Genomic DNA, 22,091 nt, shown 5'->3' with positions numbered 1-22,091 from the left:
CTGTCTGAGGGCCATTTTTATTTACTTGCTTACTGATTTGCTCTGACTTTAGCAGTTCATAACTGCGTATTATAGTCGGTTGTTATCGTGTGTATAGTTTCCCATACGCTGTATGCTTTGTCATTCTCTTTTTATCCCTAACCTTAATTTTATCCATATTCTGAAGTTGCATTTCTTTAGCACGCGGTAGTTGAGCACTGGTGAGTTGTTTATAGCCCTGGGACCCTGGTGTGTCATCCTGTGCTTGCGCTCCCAAGGCCTTTGCTATGATCTTGTGCTTGCACTTCTGGATCTCTCTCTGGTAGTCCTGTTTTCCTTCAGCAGCCTCCAGGCTGTGATTTACTGATAACTTCAGTAATACTTGAGCATGAGGTAGTGACAGATACATTCTTGCTCTGCAGTTATTAATATTTCACCACAAAAGCAGCGACACACATAAATACAGATGTGTGCTCTCATAACCAAGCAGTGCTCTTGTAACCACTTGCTACCAATATCAGCTATTTACGTTCACGTTGCTGGTGTGTTATCAACATTATGTTTCAACATACTTCATTTAGATGGTTGAAAATGAAAGCATAAGCCAAATTACAGTATTAATTCATTTTTCTTTCCAAGATGAAATCTTTACGTTTAATGCTTTTTTTCTTTAATATTGTGTTTCTCTCAGAGGAATCTGAATGAATGGTATTTATGGTTTTCTTCAGGGTAAATAAAATTTTGTCAATGCCACTTAGTTGTGGCTGAGATGTGCCAAAATGCGTAAAGTCCTGTTCTCCCCTTAGTTTTCTTCGGTCAAATTTATGTATTCTTTGAGGAAGCTTGTCGTAGCTGTGGGATAATTTCTGGCAAGGACCACATCCTGCTGATGAGAAGCAATTTGTGAACAGTGGCTTTGAGTGTGATCCAATATAAAACCAGAACGAGAAAGTGACTGTGATTTATCTCTGACTGAAAGAATTAGAATCAAGAGCTCACCTTCGGGGAATTCATGTGTCTGCTTCAGCCCATCACTATTATTAGAGTATCCTTCAAGGAATGTAGAAAATATTCTTTAGAGGACCTGGCTGCAAAACATTATTTCCTCCTTTTTCTGTCACTGTGAACACTGTAAAGACTGGAAAGACTTAAGATGTGGTAGGCTCGCTTCAGTCTCTGTGAGCTTTCCTAAAGTGTTACTGACCAAAGAGGAAGAGCAAGAGAAGTATTTTAAAGACTTCTGCTTGCAATTTTCAACGTGCTTTTAGGAAGGGTGTTGTGATCCCCTTTGGTAAGGAAAGACAAAGAATCGGAATGGCAGCACAAGCCCACAGGAGACAGAGAGCTCTGAAGGCAGAGAATCATTCTGACCAAAGTAAAAATAAAACACTGCTGTTGCTTGGTACTGGAGGATACTGGAACAGAGTTCTTGGGTGAAGTCTCAACTCAGAACTGCCAAGTATGCCATTCATGCCATAAGTAGCAAAGCAGCCTCCAAAATGGGCAAAAGGCAGCTTCAGAGGCTGAGACATCAACAGCTTTGTGTTGGATGGAGTTGTCCATGTTGTAGCTTTATTGTCTCCTCCTGGAAAAGTGGTTCTAAAGGGAAATCCAATGTTCCCTTTCCACGGAGGCAAAGGTGACCTTTGTCTAAAAGGAGTTCTGGATGAGGAAGCCAGAGCTCCTGTGAAGAGATTTTTGGAAGATGAATGGTATTCAAAGGGAGGATTTTTCCAGTACCTTAAAGCTTTTTGGACAGAGCTTAAACGGGATGTTGAACTCTTGTTATTTATGTATGGAAAACTGTAAATGGCCAGAGAGTACAGCAGTCCTCAACATTTAGCATTCAGTGACCAGAGTTCACCCAAATATATCAGGAGGCATCGCCTCACTGAATCAGTATTTGGGCTGCAGCAGAACTGTCAAGCCTGAAAATATCAATATATGCTCAGAAAGATTATTCTGGAGCTTATATTTCTCTGCTAGAGCAAAATGGTGGTAGAGGATAGAGCCAGAGAATGACACGTGATGTGTGAAGCGACCCATGCTGTGCAGGGTGCCACTCCAATTGTCACTCAGAAGCAGCAAAGAAAAGCTGGTCCCTTGGAGGGCAGCCCTACACTCAGGGCAGCGCTTGTGTCAAGCCCTTTTTCTATAGCATTGCCCTCCTCTCTGACATTGCTCAGCATTGCCATTTCTTAACAGGACTTAAAATGTTGCATGTGTTGTTGTTTTTTAATTAGATCCTAAAGTGGATATAAAGGCCAAGTGATCCTTAAAAAGAGACGTGACGTGCACCTATCCCATCTTTAATCTTTGTGACTGAAGAAGCTCCCTTAAGTGTTGCTGAAAATTGACATGCAGAATTTATAAAGTCTGCTCTCCCTGAGCTCAGCAGGAGTTTCTCTGTTGAGTTCAAGAGCAGGAGAATTAGGCCTAGAGTCATTAAAATAAATATTCTTAAATTATGGACTAGCATATGTAGCCACTTTCCAGCTGTACAAATGTGTGTCAACTTCATGTTCGTTATCTAATGACATTAATTTGGTAGGCAAGATGCTAATTCTGTGGTTTTATGATGCTTTCTTTGGTCTTGGCCTTAATATTTATGAAGTATACTGCTGATTTTTGCCGAAGCCAACAAGAAATATCCCAAAGCTTGCAGTAAGAGCAGGCTGTTCTTGTACACATGGTTTCTAGCGATGATAGTAAAATATTCAGTATGCGAAGCTCAGCAATTCTGTGCATTTAAAACAATATTTTTGCACAATGGCAACACTGGGGCCACTTAGTCAACTTCAGAGAACACAGTTATCTTAAAACAAAAGCAACAGAAGTCTTACTTTGGAGTCCAGAGCCTGTTGTTTGTCAAAGTCTTGGAGCCCTGTCATGGTGTGAGCCAGAACGCTATCTGAATCCTGCAGAGGGTTGTACTGTGAGGGAGCAGAAGACGTGCAGATAGCAGAAGGATGTCAAATTGAGCATGAGGCTTCCTGTGCTGGAAAGGGCATTAATCATTACATAATGGAGTATGAGTTTGTTTCTCACAGATAATTTTTGAAGGAAATGCTTTAAAAAGCAGAGTTATTTTCTTCCTTCTATTGCTCCAAGGCGTGTCTTCTGCAGTTAGCTAGTCAAGAGCAATTAGCAAGATCTTCATGAAAGATAACTAGCTGTCATGTGTGCTAAATGTGCAAATGTGCAAACCATTGAATGCTCTGATTGTAGAAAGACCAAAGTGAACTTTTGGTCGTGTAGTAATGCATATAAATAATATTTATTATTTTTGTGGGGACTGAATGTAAAAGCTAGCTTGGCAGTTATTTCTTGCACACTTCTCACCAACTGCATAGTGCCTGAGTGTGCTGAGAAGCGAAGCACATTTTTGCGTTACATCGACGTGCTTAAAGATGATAAAAATCCCCCAAACAATAAAGAGTATCAAATGTGTTTTATAATCAAGCTGTGCTTGTATATGCTACTGAGGGAAATATGTCGTGCTAACAGCAGAACATTAATGATGGACAAGGAAATCCACTCACACGCAGCACGTGGCACTGACAGCGTAACCACAGTGCGTAGCTTCCATGGAGCTTGCTGGTTATTGCTGCTTGGGTGGTTTACATATACGGCCTTTAGAAATGAACGTGCCTGCAACCTCTGGAAGCACAGAGCAGAGAGCATCCTGAGTTGGAAGGGCAACCCACTGAGTCCACCTCCTGGCTCCCGTCATCATCTCTTCTTCAGCAGAAACAGCACTGTTGTGGACTCTGAGGCCTTGTTACTTTAAAATCCCATATATATTTGTATTAGCGTGTGTTAGATGGCTTCTATTATTAAAAGATGATAAGGAGGTCATGGCTGCAATTTGTGGTAGAAATAGAGGAAAAGGATCGTGTGATCCTTTTCTGAACAATCAGAACACTCCTTGTCATATGGAAGACCTAATATCTAACCACATAAAATGTGGTTTCCTGCACATTGGTGAGACATTTTGCCCTGCAAGGAGGTTTTCCCATTAGCCATTGGCAAGAAGCATCCCAAGTGCTTTGCAACTCCCCAAGTAGCTGCAGGCTGCTGTTAAAATTCCCCTATGTTCCTCATCTGTTTCAGGAGCATATTATAGCAATTAATTTCATGGTGGCAGAATGAAAGCAAATGGATTGTCTGTTAGTTTGCTCCACGTTGGAGTGGTTGAATTACCCATTTAGTTGAGAAATGTTAATGTTTCTGCTTTCTGTTGATGTAACTTGCCTTCTTTAGCTTCTGCCAGGGAAGGCTTGTAGCACTGTAAGTGCAAGTTGTGTGTTCTTACTTTGTCAGAGCTTTGATCACTTGTGTAATCTTTTCAAAAGGTGGAATTCTTTTTCTAACGGGAGGTGCTCAGGAAGTCCCTGCAGCACTGCAGAGCGCGGTGCAGGTAACGAGGTGCTGCTCTGTCCTGCTCTGTAAGGTGAGGGCGGCTCCACTTGCAGAACAGAAAAATGTTTGCCTCCTCAGACCACCAAAGGCAGAATGAAGATAGATGTATTTTACATCCTACAAAGCAACCTTGTGTGTTTTAAATGCACGTCTCATTCCCCACTTGAGTGTTTACAGGTGTTGCAAGAGCTCTGATATATTCAGTTATTATTTATAATTGATTAAGCTCGATCCTTTTTGCAAAAGGATACTAATCTGGTTTGCTGTGACAAGTGCTTATCTAATGAGCGTATTGTCACTCTGTTTGTCATACCATAATTCACATAAAGAAGCAATAAACCATCTCAGTTAGCAGGGAGTATTTGGAAAGCAGTCGTACTGTAGCAGGGAAAGGGGAATATGCACAGCTTCTAGAACAGTCAGGAGTTGCTGTGAAGTCCTTGTATTTAATCCTTGTGTCAGCTAGTAATCAGAGTACAAGCTTAAAAAATTATCAAGCGTTGATAATGTTTTATAACGTATAAAGCCTTAAAGGGAAGGGATATTCCACTTATTTTAAATAAATCCAGGTGCCACTCCTGTGCCACCTCTGTGGCAGCGCTGAGCAACCAACATACAGTCCTGTGTTATGTGGAAGCATTTTAGAAGGGGAGGAGGGAGCCAACAATAATATGAACTGTAGAGGGTTTCGGTGGCTGCTGGGAATACAGTCATTTTTCCTGGTTTTAAATAAAAGAAAAAAACAATAAGTGAAATTTGATGTCGTGGCAGTTAAGTTCTGCAATTTATACTTGCATTGATCAGGAAATGGATTTATGGTATTTTAAACCTTGTAAAAGTCCACATAATTTAATTGTTAATCTAAGGTCAACAGCACATTAACATCATCATATCTGAACTGCAATGTCCTGAAATCCCCTGGCTCCTGCTATTAGAAAAAACATTCCCATCAGTTCGTGACCCTCTTGAAGTTGTTCCCAGCCTGCTGAGATATGTGTTGCAGGACAGGCTATGAGAGCCTCTCTGAATAGGCAGTTCTCAGCTGATGCTTTGGTGCTGGGGAGGATGTCTGCTTTTAATGTGGGGTACTAATGCTACCCTGAGACTGCATTATCAGTCCTGAGGCATGGTACGATTTCCACTTGTTATTCTGAAGTGTGTGAAAGTTGCACACTGGTTTTCTTTAGATGTGGAATTACAGGTTTGAGTGTATCAACTGCTTTATTTGTCACTGGTTTTGGTCTTTCTTTCCTTATTTTATCACTTGTTATTATAGTATGCAGCTCCGCTGTATTTCAGTGTTCAACCTTAACATGCCTTCAGTGTCCTGAGCATATTTTTAATTAACATCATCTTGATGTTTTTAAGGCCTATTAGTTTTGAAGTGCTGTTGTTGCAAGTGCTTAAATCTTCAACTGGAAAAATAAAAAACAAAAAACCCAACACTTTGCAGGGTGGCAAAAGGCTTGTGAAAAGAAGTGCACTTAATGCATTAATGCCTCTCTGCTCTAGAGAGGCTTTGATCCACAGAGGTCTTCAGACATTTGTCTCCTGCAGCAGGGTCTGGTTTTGTGCCTTGGATAATGCAGGGAGGAACAAGGGAACTTGGCATGAGGCTTTTGAAACAAAGAATACTGGAAAAACCTCTTTGGAATAACCTGGGAAGTGAAGGCATGGGTGAAGGAAGCAGAAAGACGTCTCGTTGGCAGTCTGCTTAGGGCTTATCTTGTTTGGCTGTCACGCACTGCCCACCTGGGGACCCCACAGCGAGGGTGAAATGCAGGCTCACCTGAGCTTGCACCTCATGGGAGATTCCTGTGGCAGCATCATGCATTATGAAGTCATTTGGTTCTCTTGGAGGAATCTCAGTTAATTATTCATTGTGAACTGCTTGTTGAACTTGTTACTTGCAAAGACTTGCACATTTTGAGCTGGTTCATAAGCAGAGGATATTATGAGGGCATCACATTTAAATACTGTATGACTGCCTGCTAATTACTTGCTTACTGATCCATGGAAGCAAACAGAAAAAAACAGGCATTAAACTAAACACTCATCATTAGTGAATAGTCCCACCACATGGAAAGGCATAGAAAACATTGGGAAAATTATGCTTTTTATGAATAAGGTGCACTACTTTTAGTTGCTCCCATTTACTTTGAATGATTTTTGACTGGGGACCTTGTGATATTCAGAATGCATGGATTAGTGACATTTTATGTGCAACTGGGCGATATCTTCGTTTATATATCACAAGCAAAACCTAAGAGAATACAAATACAGTTCAGCTCAGTGCTCTGCTTGTTATCACTAACGCACCTAAGTGCACTGAGGAAATGCAGGTAACTGTAACTTAGCAGATGGCTGAATAAGGACAAGTGAAAAAGTGCCTCAATACCCAAGATTACAGACATGCATGGATGACCTTTTATGTACAGGAAATAGTGTTTTTGGAAACTTCTTGATCAGGCCTGAAACCAGCCTTGTGCCAGGTATATGTTCTGTGGTTAGTGGCTAAGAACTGCTCCACTCATGCATGCATTTGGTGAGTAAACCCCTCAGATATTGTCTATATATTCTTATAGTTTGTTAAAACTCTCTGTGCAAAAGCTGGAGACAGTAGTTATAATAAAAAAAATCACGTTGTATGAGTAGTTCCTATTGTGCTAAGAACAACTGTGCTCATCCCCTTCCATTCTGGAAGAAGGGCCATTTATTTGACAGGACATGTGACAGAAGGGAAACTCGAGAACAGATAGTTCCAGAAAAGACAAGCAGACAGTCCAACATGAAGGCTGTGCGTATGGAACTGCAGCCAGACTCTTCTGTCTCACACATTGACACCTACTTACAACAGTTACGCAGAGTAATTTAATTGCTTAAAAGTTTTAAATGGTTCTTCTGTTCCGCAACTTGTATGTGCTGAACACATAATGAGTGACTTGATTAGGCTGAGGAGAGGCTTGGATCAGTAAAATGATGGTTATGTGGTTGTGTTTCGGTGCAAGAAAAAGAACCGCTTGTGTCTGCATAACCCAGGCAGGCACAAAATGAACCTTTTTTGCATCCCACGTTGTGTAAGTGTTCCTTTAACAGCATTCTCCCTATTCCCTGTGGGTTCAATGTTGTTCTGTGCTGCCGGTGGGAATTTTATTGTCAGTTTCACTGAGAGAAATAGGTAGAGCTAGAAATATGCAGTAAATGAAAACTGAAAATAGCTGCTGCTTGGAGTGAGACTGTACCGACACCGTGAGGCGTGAAGTCCCATTAACTTCAGCCCTGCACTTTCAGCAGTAAGAGTAAAGGGGTCAAAATATGATTCGGGATGAACAGTGTCTAGTTCTACTGAGGCCGGTCTATAATAATCCCAAAAAGTACAATACAGTTATCTGATTATGTCTGCCCCAGCTAGCCTCTCTCTAAAATCATGAGCTATTTTTGTTATTTGCTTGAAATCTATAAATTTATTGAATGGATCACTTTGGTTAGGTTGGAAAATCATTCTGAGTATGAAATTGCTTACCGGAAAGTAACTATCATTGTAAATGTTAATCACTCCTGGCTTCTTTTTGTGTGTATGTGATGATTTCTTGCAGAGACTCAAGGAATTGAAGCAGAGGGAGTTTGCTCGAAATGTAGCATCGAAGTCGAGAAAGGATGAAAGGAAACAGGAGAAAGCCCTTCAACGTTTGCACAAGCTAGCTGAGCTGAGGAAAGTGACAACGTGGTAAGTGCGTGGCTACTGAAACACAAAGAATGCCTTAAAATAATCCCTCAGCTATTTGCTGATGATCTGGGACATGGGGCTACTGGAATCCGTCAGCTGGAGCCCTGCACGCCTGGTTTTATGACATTTCTGAAGCAGTGTGTGTACAGTAATTTGAGTCACGCTATGTGAAGAAATGTTTAACGTTTTTTTCTAGTGGAGCTAAAATGACATGTATTTTTAGTTTCAAAAAAAATGTTTCATATATATTTCTTGAAACCAGGCATATTGGTTGAAAGCTTAGTGAACTGGGTCATGCATTTGTAGGCTGACACTGCTCCATCGATGAGGTGAGGAATAGAGTCTTTCTAGGATGTAACAGATTTCTGTGATTTAGCTTTCACACTGCTTGCCTGGGAAAGCATCCAGAAATCTCATCTTAAATCTCAATAACTGGATTTTTTTATCCCTATATTAAAAGGTAAGTGCTCCTTTTGCTCATCTCAACAGAATGTTTACTTCTCACTGCTGAAGTCAATCCTTGCTAGTCATACGTGTTGCTACTGAATCTAGGCATACTACTGAAATTAATACTGAGATTGCTGACTGTGACTCTGTTCTTATTTGCACACTTCTGACACTAACTATATATATACCAACTTGATTTTTCACAGTGGATCCTCAGGGGGAAAAATATATGCTGAAATGCTAATTTCATCCAGGCTTCATCTCACCAGATGATCTATCAGAGAAGTCAGCCCTTATGACTTGTAGTTCTTGTTCAGTGATTGTGTGTTCCTCCATAGTTTGTGCGGTGGGCAGTACGCTGACTTAAATTCTCTCTAGGCAATTGGAGGTGACATGGAAGTTGTGAGGTCTGTTTGATAAGATCAGCGTAACACCTTAGTTATTCATTTACTTATCTTTCAATGGTAAGTCACGTGGAAACACTTTTTCTTCCATCAGTGTTCTAACTTTCCAAATTTAATACTTGACGAACATGGTTTTTATCTTCCCAGCTTTACATATCATTCTCCCTAAGCATATTAGAAAACCTGAATATGATATAATTCAGGACAAAGAGGGAAAAGAAACTTATTGTCTCCCCTTTTCCATGCTAGTGAAGCACAAATTTTGTAGGTGTTTCTTCTATCCATAACTTTTTTTCAGAGTCCTCCTAATCCCTGGAGAAGAATTTCTCTGAGCTTTAGTAGTTTCTGTACACTACTACTCTCTGTCCTTAGAGGTGTGATAGAAACAGACACCCAGGATTTATTTTAACTAGTGTTTTCTAGACTTGTTTTGGATAAGAAATCTCTATTTTGTTAATGAAACAATATGTGTATGTGGTGCATTTGTCATTATTTAACGCAGCACTTCTTGGTGTCCTAAACCATGTTTGCAAGTTCTTCCAGTGACCTGTCATCCAATAGTGCTCTGCACTGCACTGTAAAATATAGAATAATTGCACTAAACCAAACCAAATTAAAAAAAAAAAAAAAAACCCACAACCAGACTGATGTAGTTAGGTTCATTACTTCTAGTGCTGAACGGTCCCTGTGAATCCCAGAAAACTGCCAGCTTAAGCAGTTTTTTTCTTCTCTTTGCTTCCTATTAAGTCATATAGAACAGATGGGAAGAGGACATGAGATGAAGAACAGAAGTAGACAGTGATAAATTTTTTCTCTAGAGGGATGAATCACTTTTGCACTACTGTCAGCTGAAATACTGTTCCTGATATTATTTTTCCATGAAATAAATGGCTGAGCTTGCAACAGGTCTGTGAACACAAATAGGAAAGGAGCTGCTGGGTGATTGCCTGTGGGTGGAGAAGCAGTCACTGGGATCATGACTAAGAAGGAAGTGATCTCTGAGGTACTCTCTGCTTTAATATATTTTGTAGCACAAAGAAATATAAAACCTCAGCTGTTTGTAGTAATAGTGGTGTAACTGTGATGGCATACTGGGAGTAGAAGCAAGGTTTCTAGGGAAATATATGGTCTTTTATTAGTTCAGCAAGTACATTTAGAATAATTGAACTATATAAGAGCATTAGCCCTCTGTCTGATGACCTCACATGAAGGAACTGTGGACAAAATATTTATCTTTTTAAAACAAATCCTATAATGAAATAAGATACTTTCTAAATCTACGTATCCATAGATTCTTCCTCTTTTCTTAAAAATCCTTTCAATACCAATGTAACTCTTTGTGTATGCCTGCAGTTCTCTGAAAGGTACTTACTCTGAGTCTTGTTTGCCTTCCTAGCGCTCCTGGAAGTGGACCGATGTTCAAATCCACGACAGTGACTGTGCGGGATAATTCCAGTGATATCCCACAAAGCACTGCCATAGATTCTTCCAGCAAACAGGATTTCAGCTGTACACTGATGCACAATACACAGAATTGCAAAGATGCTACTTCAGATATTTCTTCCACTCCTGAAAACGCATGTAGTAATGCATCCAGAACTAACAAATTTGGAGATCAAGTTCACGGAGCTCAAGGACATAGAGTTGGGTTCTCCTTTGCTTTTCCTAAGAAAGCAGTAGTCAAACTGGAGTCTTCAGCTGCTGTTTTCTACGAATATAATGACGAAACATCTATGGAGCATGGACTTAGCAGAAGAAGCAGATTTATTCCAGGAGCTTGTAATCCTCTGTCTCCATCAGCAACAGAAATAGTCCTGTGTCCTGAGGAGAAACAAAACTGTTTGCACCCACTGGTGGAAAAATGCACTGACGCAGCAGAAGATCCTGAAAATCAGGAATCAAAAGAGCTAGTCAGTGAAGAAAACAGAGAGCTAGAGAACCCTGTATTAATTCCTGCTGTTTCCAATTCAAAGCAGCTACTGTGTTCTGACATGGAGGGCTGCAATACTGATGTCAGTACTGCGGATGTACCAGGTCAAACACTGTCTGTGGTTGTGGACAGTGCTCAAGTTCTGCCCCAGGACTGCAGCAGTTGTGAGCTGCTGGGAAATGGAGCTGTTGTTCAGGCTGCTGTGGAGGATTGTTCGTCTCTGCAGGACACCGCTGAGGATAATGGCAAAGATGGGAACAGTGACTTATTCACAGTTGAAACTGAAATAAAGAAGCTGGGGACAGAGGTGTTAGTTCCATCACATTCTGAAGATGGCACTAGAGTCCCCCAAAGCAAACTGGACACACGCAAGAAATCTTGTGAACCGTTCGTTCCTGTTCTTAGCAAACACGGATCAAACATTCTTCAGTGGCCATCAGAAATGCTAATTTACACCAGTACAGACCCATCCATTTCTTATAGCTGTAACCCTTTGTATTTTGATTTCAGGTCATCAAAAGCAAGTGATAGTCAAGAAAAACCCAAGCATCAGGCAAACGTGCCTAATTTGCACCATGCAACTGAATCCAACCATAGCTTAGTCTCAGATTTTACAAACAAGCCTACTTCAGAATGTGGTGATCCTGAAGCAGAAATAAATAAAAATGCATGTGACTATACAGTACCCCTTGTAAGTGATGTTTCTCTCATCAGAAATTCTGATCTTGCAAAAAATCAACATAAAGTGGCCTTGGGTGAGTCATTCAGGATTAAAAAACTAGAAAAGTATCACATTTCAAAAAATCACTTACGACAAAATGCTGTGATAGATGAGAAATATAACAAAGTTCGGATCAAAGACAGTCATGAAAAATGGCTTCACAGAAGTAGAAAGCGGAAAAGGAGAAGAAAATTATGTCATTGTCATCACCATCATTATCATCCTTGTGGGGAAGCAACAATTGCAGAAATGGAGATTTCCTCGGTGATAGAAAAGGAAATGAGTTACAGAGATGAAAATAAACATCAGCACCTCCAAAATAACCCGGAGAAGTGCAGATATGATGCAGGGAATATCTGGATAGCTACGGATGAGATACAGCAGTCTCATCAAAAAGCTGATACTGAAAATGGTCATAAAAGAGTCATGGCTACATCTGATCACCTCCATGGGGGCAGAGGCTTATGTGACATCTGTCATGCAAAAAGTAGGGACCAACGCAGTGATTGTAAACCTCTGCATAGAAAGAGAAAAGCAAGCTCTCGGAGGCAGTTGAGGCAGCTGGCTCGAACTTGTAGGAGGCACAACTGCCTGTGCTCGAAAACCTGTTGCAGCTGGAAAGTCAGGAGGTTGAGCTGCAGCCCAGAGCATAAATGTTTGGGGCACTGCAGTGAAGAAAAGAGTCCAGGCCACCATCAGTCCATAAAGAGAGGTTACAGCTTCCTGACAGATGAACCGGAAAGTTCCCACAGGAAGCGGAGGCAGCATGCCTATTCCTGTTCATCAGACGAAAGTTTGTACAGAGAGGCATGCTTGGCAGAGGAGTATTTCAGGCAAGCGAGCGCTTCAGGTATGCATCACAAGGCAAAAAGCAAACACAGGAGGAGGAAAACTAGAATCAGTCATGTATGCATTGACAGGAATGAGAGAAGTGAGGCCTCCAGACCTTGTAAAGAAAACTCTGCAAGTTCTACAATAAACGTTTTGGGAGAACTCTCGACTCAAGACAACACAGGGGTTACTATCGTGAATTCCAAAGCTGATCTTGCAGAAGAGAAAGATGAAATCATGCAGCTGGAGGAAAACAAGGCATCTCTGCCAATGGGTGGTGCACATGTTCTGGAACAAGACAAGCCAACAGACTGTGCAGCACCAGAGAGCATGCTGGGCATACTTTCGGACGCTGCCACACATTGTGCTGCTTCTGTTCCTGAGCAGGGTGCTCCTGCAGCTGCAAGCACGCAAGATGCTCCAAAGGACGAAAAGAAAAATGAAAATGTAAACAGCCATGAAAGTCAGGCTCGTTATAAAGCTCCACCGCCCACCAGGCACTTGGACCGGGCTCCCCCGAAATCGGTCCTTTGCCATTATGAGTTGGCTGAGTCTCTGCCACACGAGAAGATAAACGAGGTGACCAGTGACTGGGTACAGTGCAACTCCGGCATATTTAACAGCCCACCACCCCTGCCATTCAAAGAAGCACACCTCAACAGCCACACCTTCTTGGCTACAGAGCAGCTGATAGCCCCCTTCACCCTTCCTGACCAGACGTTGATATTCCCTCCAGATAACCATGAAAAATTCAAAGACCTCCCATCCGAGGCGTACCAGCAGCTCGTGCAACAGAACATGCTGGCCAACAAGGTGAAGTTTACCCTTCCTCCCCCAGCCATGCAGCCCCCCAGCTCTCCATTGCAGCCTCTGCCTCTGCAGCCACCGCTGTGCTCTACCTCGGTCACCACCATCCACCACACCGTCCTGCAGCAGCACGCCGCCGCCAGCGCGCTCAAGGCCCTCCAGCCCCACCAGCATTTCCTCTCGCAGGTCCCGGCCCTTGCCAGAGCGCCTTTACCTCATCTGCCCGTAGGGCCCAGGCTTTGCCCCGGAGGCCCCGCGGCCTTTGTGGCCCCGCCACACCTGCCGCTGGTGCCGCCTTCGGTGCTGCAGCCGGCCCCGCTGGCCTTCTCGCCGCTGCCGCACGCCGTGTTCCCCTCCCTGCTGTCCCCGCACCCAGCCGTCCTGCCGCTGCAGCCCCTCTTCTAGGATGGGCTCTTGGGGGGGGAAGGAGCCTCCAGACGGATGGACGCGGTGTTCCTGGCACCCCTCGGCTTTGCAAGCGGTCCTGTGAAATAAACTGGTTGAAAATTCCTCTTTCCTTGGGAAGTATTTACTGTAAGTATAGCGATGCAAACATCCATTTAAAGCTCAGAGCTATCCTATAACTAAAGCACTGAATAGTCTGATACCGATATGAACTATATCTATAAGTGAAGCTCATGTCTTAGAATATGTATAATGTATATAAAATATATTTATAGTTCTATAACTTCTGTTGTAAAGTATTCACTTTTTGTTTTTTTTATCCTTGTGTATTTGCACCTATTTAATGTTTAGACAAAGCTGATGCACTATGTTTTGTACTATGTTCTCTGAAACTGTAAATCTAGTGACAAACTATCTCTTGCAATAAATTTTTGTTAACTACTTAAGTATATCAAAAATCTTTCATTATAAGCCTCACGGATGTCGTTCTTCTGCATCCTCTACCCCTGCTGTGCTGGGATAATCGGGTTTCCTATCCTTCAGTGATTTATCACGGATGCTCAGAGGCTAATACCTTGAGGGCAGCTGTCTCACTGAGCAAGAGAGAAAGGGTAACAGATCCGTTTGTGTTAGCAGTTTGATGTCACCGTGACAAATTTTGCCTTCTTGTCGTCGTCTTGCACAAACTGCTGACTGTTGGAGCTAATCCCTTTTCTACTAAACCACAAAAAAGACCACGTAACAAAAATAACATCAGTGGTAGAAGAAAAAAGAACGGATCAGCAGCGGTTTGACTTGCAGGGGAATGTTTCTTATGATGAAAACATACAGCACAGAGAGCCTTATTTCCATCAAGCCTTCAGCTGATCTCCATTTCTCATGCCTACTTTTTGCACATGTGCAGGAAGGCCAGGAGGGACTTCTCATTGGGGATTTTGAATCTCACCAGGGGGGATGGTTCAGGTTCTTACCTCGTTTCACTCCCCTATTACCTGCAGCATTGGGGTATTAAAAATCTGTAAGTGACATAGAATAGAAATAACGATAACATGTTGCCGTTATTTCTGACTGTATTTCAGAGAATTCTCCCTACCTCTGAAGCCTTTTTATTGCTGATGAAACTCGACTTCAGCCAGAGAAATCTTCTCATTCGTGTTAATGTGAGGTAATTCAGGCCCACACCAGTGAAGGCCCAAAATAAAAGCAAAAGTGATTGCGGGGCAGAGCCATCTCTGTGAGTTAAAATGAAGTCTAGCCACGTGAGTGAAGCTAAGAATTTGCAGCGTGACCTTTAGTGCTAGAAGTAGACCCTCCATGATAACAGGTAGGGGCTAGCTCTCAGATTAATTACTTCTTTTCGCCTTTTATATATTATAGTAGAATTATATATGGTTGAATTTAAATAGTAATTTTGGAAGATTATCAATATGCATCACATATTATCCATTTGGAAAGTATTATAGCCTACAAGATACGGATCTGGTTATTATTTTCTGCATCTATAGCATTAGTACTTACCTATATCAATACTGGAAGTTTTAGTATAATAATGCATTAGAACTATAGCAAACAACATCTTGTCAACTCTGATTTCAGTGTGGGATACTCAAGTTTTCCTTGTCATGCCATTAGAAAGGGCTAAACTACATTAATAAGCAAAAAGTTGACAAGAAGGAGCAGATGAATGGCCTGGCCATGGATTGCTTCTCGGAACCGCTGCCCGATGCTGCCATGGAGCAGGATGTTACTGGGCATCCATCGGTGTAATGCCATTACGAGGGTAAATTTTCTCTAGCTTGTAGTTTCAAGTGAATGCCCATTTCTAGTTATCTGGTATCTAGAAAATACATAAGTGAGTTTATCCTGCTACTTGATTTCAAGAGTCAGCCTGCCCAATCTGTACGTCTCACTACCTTCTGCAGCAAGCAGGCTGCAAGCCGCACTGCTCAAGCACTGAAACTCGTATCTGAAGCTTGAAGTTGCCTACTTGCTGCTCAGGCTTCTGCCTTACAGCTGACCCATGCTGGCTTTTGTATTCCTGTACACCTCTGCAAGAGTCAGCATGTGTATTCCCCTGGATCCTGATGTCCTCTGAAAGAAACCAATCTGATAATACCCACTGGATGAAAAGAAACAATGTAGGATGGTTGTGATTATATATACATGATGCCTATCCCTACGTTTTTATCTGGCAGAAGATAAAGGATAACAAATTTCAAATTTTCAGTTAATTGAATAAGTCCCACCTACTAATTTAGGAGCCTGTGATTAAAAAAAAACATTCAAACAGCTTTGTATCTTACCTTTTCTCTGCAATTTAAATTAAATTTATTCTATTTTAAGTTGTTAATAATTTTATAACGTTGCATAATTATTTACTGTAGTTGCTTTCAATAGTGTATAAACTTAGAATAAAAGACTAATAACCATCAAATGTAGTCATTTGCTAACATGGTATTGCCTTCAGTTCTAGAGCTGTTAGTATATGTGACATCATATGTAAGAGCAAAACCAATACAAAAATAATTCACAAGTTAAGTTTAGAATTGAACACAGCAATTTAAATGAAGTAATAAAATATCATTTTGAGTTTGATTTATTATTAAGCATACAACATATAGTGAGTTACATAACAGTAGCTCCATTTCAGCATTTATCTGATATTTTATATTCAATGTATATTTTTATTCTACAACTCAGCAGTCTAATTTATAATTAAACATTATTTCAAATGATAAATAATCAAATTTTTATCATTCTAGATAAGCTCCACCAACTTGCTTAATTAATTTACTTTTGAATTTTAAAGTTTACTCAGAACTTCTATTTTTTTGGTCTATGTTCCTGTTCAGTTTGCCAGTTCATAGAGTTACTGGATTGTCTTCCTCATGTAAACAGTGAAAGTGATACTGTCCCCTTTAATCCACCCGAATCACAGGAATTAAATCTTCAGACTGCAGTGATGACCCTAAATTAGGTGATAGATTTTGTTAAGTGATCCCGCAGAACAGCTCTGCAGAGAAATGATTGAGAAGTTAATCTGTTCCGCTGAGATGAGAAGTGTATCTTTGTCCTTGGGAAGCTGCAGTCTGTCCAGGCAGTGACCTTCTTGGAGCCGTACCATTTCTCAGGTAACATGAGCCATAGAGTAATGTCCTTATAGGATCTTTCAGGCATTAAGAATCATCATCTCATAGTGTTATCAGCAGTTTGGAGTTATCAGTCACTTTTGTCTCGTCTGTAAGTACATAGGATGCCAATACCTGGGAAGAGCAGAAGAATCCAATTGCTCAGTTGGTTTCATTCACAAACTAGGAAGTATGCAAGTCTTGAAGAAGAAAAACCTTGAGATTCTACAGGAGTGAGCAATGTACGTAGAAACTGCTGATGACAAAGAGTAAAAGAAATATCATTTATAGAATATTACAGAATAGGAATGTTTGCTGTTATCATTTGCTGTAATCAAACAGCAATCAAATTATTATGAAGCAGTTTGTCGCCTTTACTTGCAACGTTAACTTTTTACTGGTTCATAAACTTTTTACACTCAAGGAAATTAATTTAGGTGTGATCTTCAGACTGTGCTTTAAAAGGCCATTGGAACATCCATTTCTCTTTAATACATGCTATATGGGATAATATGCTCCCCATATGCAGTTTACTACACGGCTGTATTTTTTCTGTTGACTTCATTTTTCGCAATTGAACGTTTTTTTTTCAGAATACATCTTTTGTATTATAATATCATTAAGTCGATATGCTGCATTTTAAATCCAGTTTGTGAGTGCATTTGGTCAGGTTCTGAATTGGTGCAAATCAGTGTACAGCTCCTGACTTGAGTGGCATTTCATTGGTTTGTGCCGGCTGAAAATCACTAATGCTTCAGCATTAAAGATTCTGTTAACTTTCTCAGAAGAAGGCAATACATTACGACCACACGAATGTATTTCTAAGACAGTTATTTGTCTGTAATTAAAGTGGCAAATTTTAATCTACTGAGTATTTCAACATGGTGCTCTGTCTACGTATTCTGAACCCCATACATTAATTTTCTGATTTCCGACTGTACATTGCCTAAAGACATGTATGTACCCAGCAGTGTACATATGTATGCAATATGCTTGCTTACTGTAAAGTTACAAACTGTTAACTCTTTTTCTTCAAAGGACATTTTTACTGTGTAGAGATCATTTGATATTTTTAAATTAAGATGAGTTATTAATGTGTACGTGGTTTTGTAGATCACTTTGTGTTAATGTTTACATTAGCTGTGACCTTGTATATTATTTTATTTATATCCTTCCTTTTCGTCCCGGTTTCAGGAAATCTATGAAGTGTTCTCTTTTTCTGTTTGTCTCCGACTAAGATTCTCAGTATTTCTTGAAACCTGTATGCTTATGAATAAGAACAAGATTTTCTTCTTACTTTCTATTTTTTACTATTTCATTTTTTGGAAAAAAAAAATAGCATACCAAGTGTAACAATTATAAGACTTCCTGGTTTTGTTTCAGGGTTCTTTCTTATTTCATGCATTTTCTATAAGGCTGGAAGAATCTCTACCAAGTCTGAGTTTTGACCTCTTGGTGAAACTCTGCAACCAATGAATTCTAAGGAAGCTTCGCCATTAATATAACTCAGGATTTCTTTTGATCTGGGACGTTAGGGCTCTGTATCTATTGCAATGCCCTAACCCTGCTTTCAATTGAAGAATAATTTCATGAGGTATTTTGAAAAGCACAACTCAGTAAAGAAGGTTTAATCCATTCTAAGTCATTCTTTTACCTCCTTTGCTGTAATGATATTTTTGTAATTAATGGCCATAAAGTTATCTTTAAAATTTATTTTATATGTCACCTGTGCTTGGAAACATGTACATGCACCTTCTATTCTGATACCAAAGAAGAAAATGCAGTTAATCAAATACCTGGGTTTTCTACCTGTACAGGCTTGTTTAGAAGGTTTTAGTAAGCAGGACTGCGTTCGTACCACACTGAGGTAAAATAATGTATCAGTGGTCTTTATTTTTGCTGAGATAAGATCAAAATGTGCAAATCCCTGTAGAGAAAAAAAGCATAAGTAAGCTTCAAATGTGAATCCACGATGAGTATAATATTATGTATGTTAATTAAAGAAGGTTACTGTAAAATAAGCAGTGGTGTTTCTGTTTGCTATGAATGAGATTTCCAAGTTTGCTTTGGTTTTTACTTAAAAGAAGCAACGAGCAGGCAAGTACATTTGTAAATGGATTTTTTTAATGAATTGTAGGTAGTACGTGGACACTTTCCCTGTGGATGAGAAGCAGCAAGTAAGTATTGCACATCACAAATTGTAAGTTTTCTAAAGAAACATCTTGCATTTCTACTGCATTCATATGTCAGGACTTGGCTTAGCCCAGTGAAATTGGGCTTGAGAATTAGGACAAAATATAGAAAGGCAGTCCTACTTCAACTGGGCACGATACTCGTAATAAATCAGAGATCTGCTTAAAGTAGAATATTTGCACTACTGTGAATGCTGAAAAAGTGAAGGCTATTTTATGTCCAGGACTTTACTTGAAATGTAACTCAGGTTAACGAGATAGGCAGTTTGACCCCAAACCTTCTTGTATGTGACACTGTTGTATATAGCTATTATGGCACCATAGCTCTAGCAAAAGTGAGAATAAAATCCAATCTTCTGTTAAGAATAACTATTGGAATAAAGAGGAGGTGGTCACTGTAAGACATTCTGAAGAGATGAAACCTACAACTGTCAGTGCCTAAATAGTACTTTTTGCTTGTGAAATTGTAATTGGAAATAGAAGTTCACTTGGATTTTAGTGATGAGGCTTATATGTACATACACCAGTGTGCATGTGTGCTGGGGGACGCACATTCCAGGTTAATGGTTCAGGATGCTTCTTTTCTGGATGTAACTTTGCAATGAGCTGTAGTGAAGCAGTGGTGAGAATGGCTTGTTTGAGCAGGGCTAAATGGAAGGAACTATTGAGAGGAAGGGATAGTGGCACAGTATGAACAGAGAAAATAGGTGATTACTGTGTAATAAACATATTTTTTTCTCTCTAGCCTGTAGGAAATTTGTTTCAAAGTATTATATCTGTTTTTCTGTTGTTGTATTATTTTTTTTTTTATTGTTTTGATCTATTTTTATGCCTTTCTCCACTTAAATTCAGAGTGTTATTTTCCTTAGTATGCCTTTTGGTAGCTGGTCTGTCAATCCATCATATTGTTGGAAAAAAAACAAAAAGCAAAAAAGCAGTATATAGAGAGAAGATTTGCATACAGTTTGCTGTAAATAGAGTCCCACTTCTCTCTGGAGAAATTATTCAATAGAATGAGTCTTCTGTGCGCAAAGCAAACACGTTGCTTTCTGCCACTGCTGGCAGCTGCACAACTGCTCCCTCCTTCTGTGAACACGCTGTCCTCTAGAAGCAGAAGAAATAAAAGGGAAGGTGTTTTGATCTGCCAGCTCTGGTTTACCCAGAACTAGGTGCAGAGGAACCTGCTGGAGAATTATCCGTGCTCTTCACAGCAGAGTTATTATCTTAAGTACAGTGAATATTGCAACCACTGAACGTTTTTCAGCTCTTCTCTGTGTGAATTACAGCCAGCTTAAAAGAAGCACAGAAGTGGAAATACCATGGAAAGGTGGTTTTCAGCAATGACTAAGGCATTTAAAAAATTAGGTCCTATACTGCCTCGTTAGTGATAGGCATGCTGAGTTGTCCAAATTGCAGGCTTTCTGCAATGGGAACTACCAAGAAATTGCCAAATAATTGGATGGGCAAGGAAATGAACTACTAGAGAGAGATCACTGTCTCATGGGCATCTGAACAGATCCTTTGGGAGGACAGAGTGCAGGACCTGCTTCTTGTTGTGTTGCTAACACTCCTGTTTTTACACTGGCAGGTGTTGAAGCTGGCAGTAGGATAAGGGAGCACGTACAGCCTGTCTGGTGCTGAGACATGGCTTGTGGATGTGTCCACCGGCTGTCTGCAGACTGATGTCATGTTAGCTGAAAGAGCTGGATCTCAGACTAAGTTACTTGGGTCCACTGAATTAAAGCACCGATGCCCACGTGTGGTAGAGGTCAATCAGGGCTCTGCTCACGGGCTGGGACAGGGAAGAGAAAGCCTAATCTAGGTTTGTTTTCCTTAAAATGACATGGATAATACATGTATTATTGGTTAAGAAGAAAGGCAAAACATTATTCAGCTTTTAAGAGTAAAGAGAAGTTTTGGGATGAGATAAGGAATATCAACCACAAAGCTACCATGAGGGAATTTTCAGATGTAAGAAATTGATAGTGAAGAATAAGAACAATGTAACACTCATAATATAAAATGTCCTTAGACATACAATATCTGTTTAACTTTAACCAGTCCTATCAGACTTCAGTGCAGCACTGGGAGTACAGGTGCAGCCCTGGGTTATGGAAGGAGGCATGCCCTATTGGAACCCACAGAGTGACTGGTAAACGGGGTGGGCTGTTAGGCTTTGATTTCATCACTAGTCTTGAAGGACAACGGGGAATCCTTCACAAATCACTTTCTACAGGAAAGCATAGTTACTTTTGGAGAAAGAAACAACCAAAGTTGGTGGAAGTAATGTTCGTAGAGATAGATGGCAACAGGAGCAGCTCGATGGGTGAATCCTGAGGCACCACCGGGACTAATTACCTGGCAAGGTTTCAGCAGCAAACACCTACCAGAATATTTTTCACAGAGAGCAAAGCTGTGTAGAAACATGAGTGGAGACTGTCTGCAGCTGCACATCTGAGAGGTTCTATTTGGGATTTAAATGCTTTTAGACTTTCCACTGCTGTATCACAGTGTGATGTGCTGTATCAAAGCTGCTTCTTTCCATCATTTGCCATTATCATGCAGGGTTTTGTAGCTTAACATAGCTGATAGATGTGATTTGACACATCACAAGGAGATGCGTCAGCAGGAACATCTGAAAACGACACCATTTTCTTAAATGCCGTGGTTACAAAAATGTCCTTCTTGTGGGATATTTTAATATAGAAGTGTAAGCATTTTGAGAATGGTGCTGAGACCTCTTTCTGGGATATTTGGGGAACTTTAAGGACATAACTTTGCAACAGGAAGAAATAATGAAGGATTAAGCAGATATTACCAGACAGAGAATTTTCTTTTTGATATGTTTTATATGATTTTAGCAACAAGAAAACAAAATTCTTGTGTTCACCAGGGATCCTTTGTTTGTGGCCACTCAGTGCACACAGCTGTCTGAAATCCAGCAGTCTTGTAGACGGAGAAAGCTCCATAGAATAACTGGCAAACCGTCTTTTCATCTTTAAAATCCATAATACATGTATATACATACTGTTAATAATTCATACTAATGGAGAGCTCTTGCCCAAGAGCACATTTCCCTATCACAGAAAATGAATTGT

General features: G+C 40.4%; 1 protein-coding gene across 10 annotated transcripts in view; it reads left to right on the top strand.

Moving 5' to 3' along the window:
* Window positions 1-22,091, top strand: part of ZNF804A (zinc finger protein 804A) — a 257,653-nt gene that overhangs the window by 129,223 nt on the left and 106,339 nt on the right. For 6 of the 10 annotated variants that reach the window (XM_040704053.2, XM_040704052.2, XM_040704045.2 and 3 more), the window contains 4 exons: window positions 7,998-8,128; window positions 10,376-16,804; window positions 18,939-18,978; window positions 20,582-20,815. In XM_040704053.2, coding sequence (XP_040559987.1) covers window positions 7,998-8,128; window positions 10,376-13,673 — 3,429 coding nt within the window. In that variant the 3' untranslated portion in view covers window positions 13,674-16,804; window positions 18,939-18,978; window positions 20,582-20,815. The remainder of the gene's footprint in view (window positions 1-7,997; window positions 8,129-10,375; window positions 16,805-18,938; window positions 18,979-20,581; window positions 20,816-22,091) is intronic. The other 4 variants (XM_040704049.2, XM_040704050.2, XM_040704047.2 and 1 more) reach the window with 4 other exon arrangements.

The sequence above is a fragment of the Gallus gallus genome, chromosome 7, assembly GCF_016699485.2.
Source record: "Gallus gallus isolate bGalGal1 chromosome 7, bGalGal1.mat.broiler.GRCg7b, whole genome shotgun sequence".
In the NCBI taxonomy this organism is placed as follows: domain Eukaryota; kingdom Metazoa; phylum Chordata; class Aves; order Galliformes; family Phasianidae; genus Gallus; species Gallus gallus.
The sequence above is the reverse complement of the archived record's forward strand: the minus strand, read 5'-3'. Positions and strand labels throughout refer to the sequence as shown.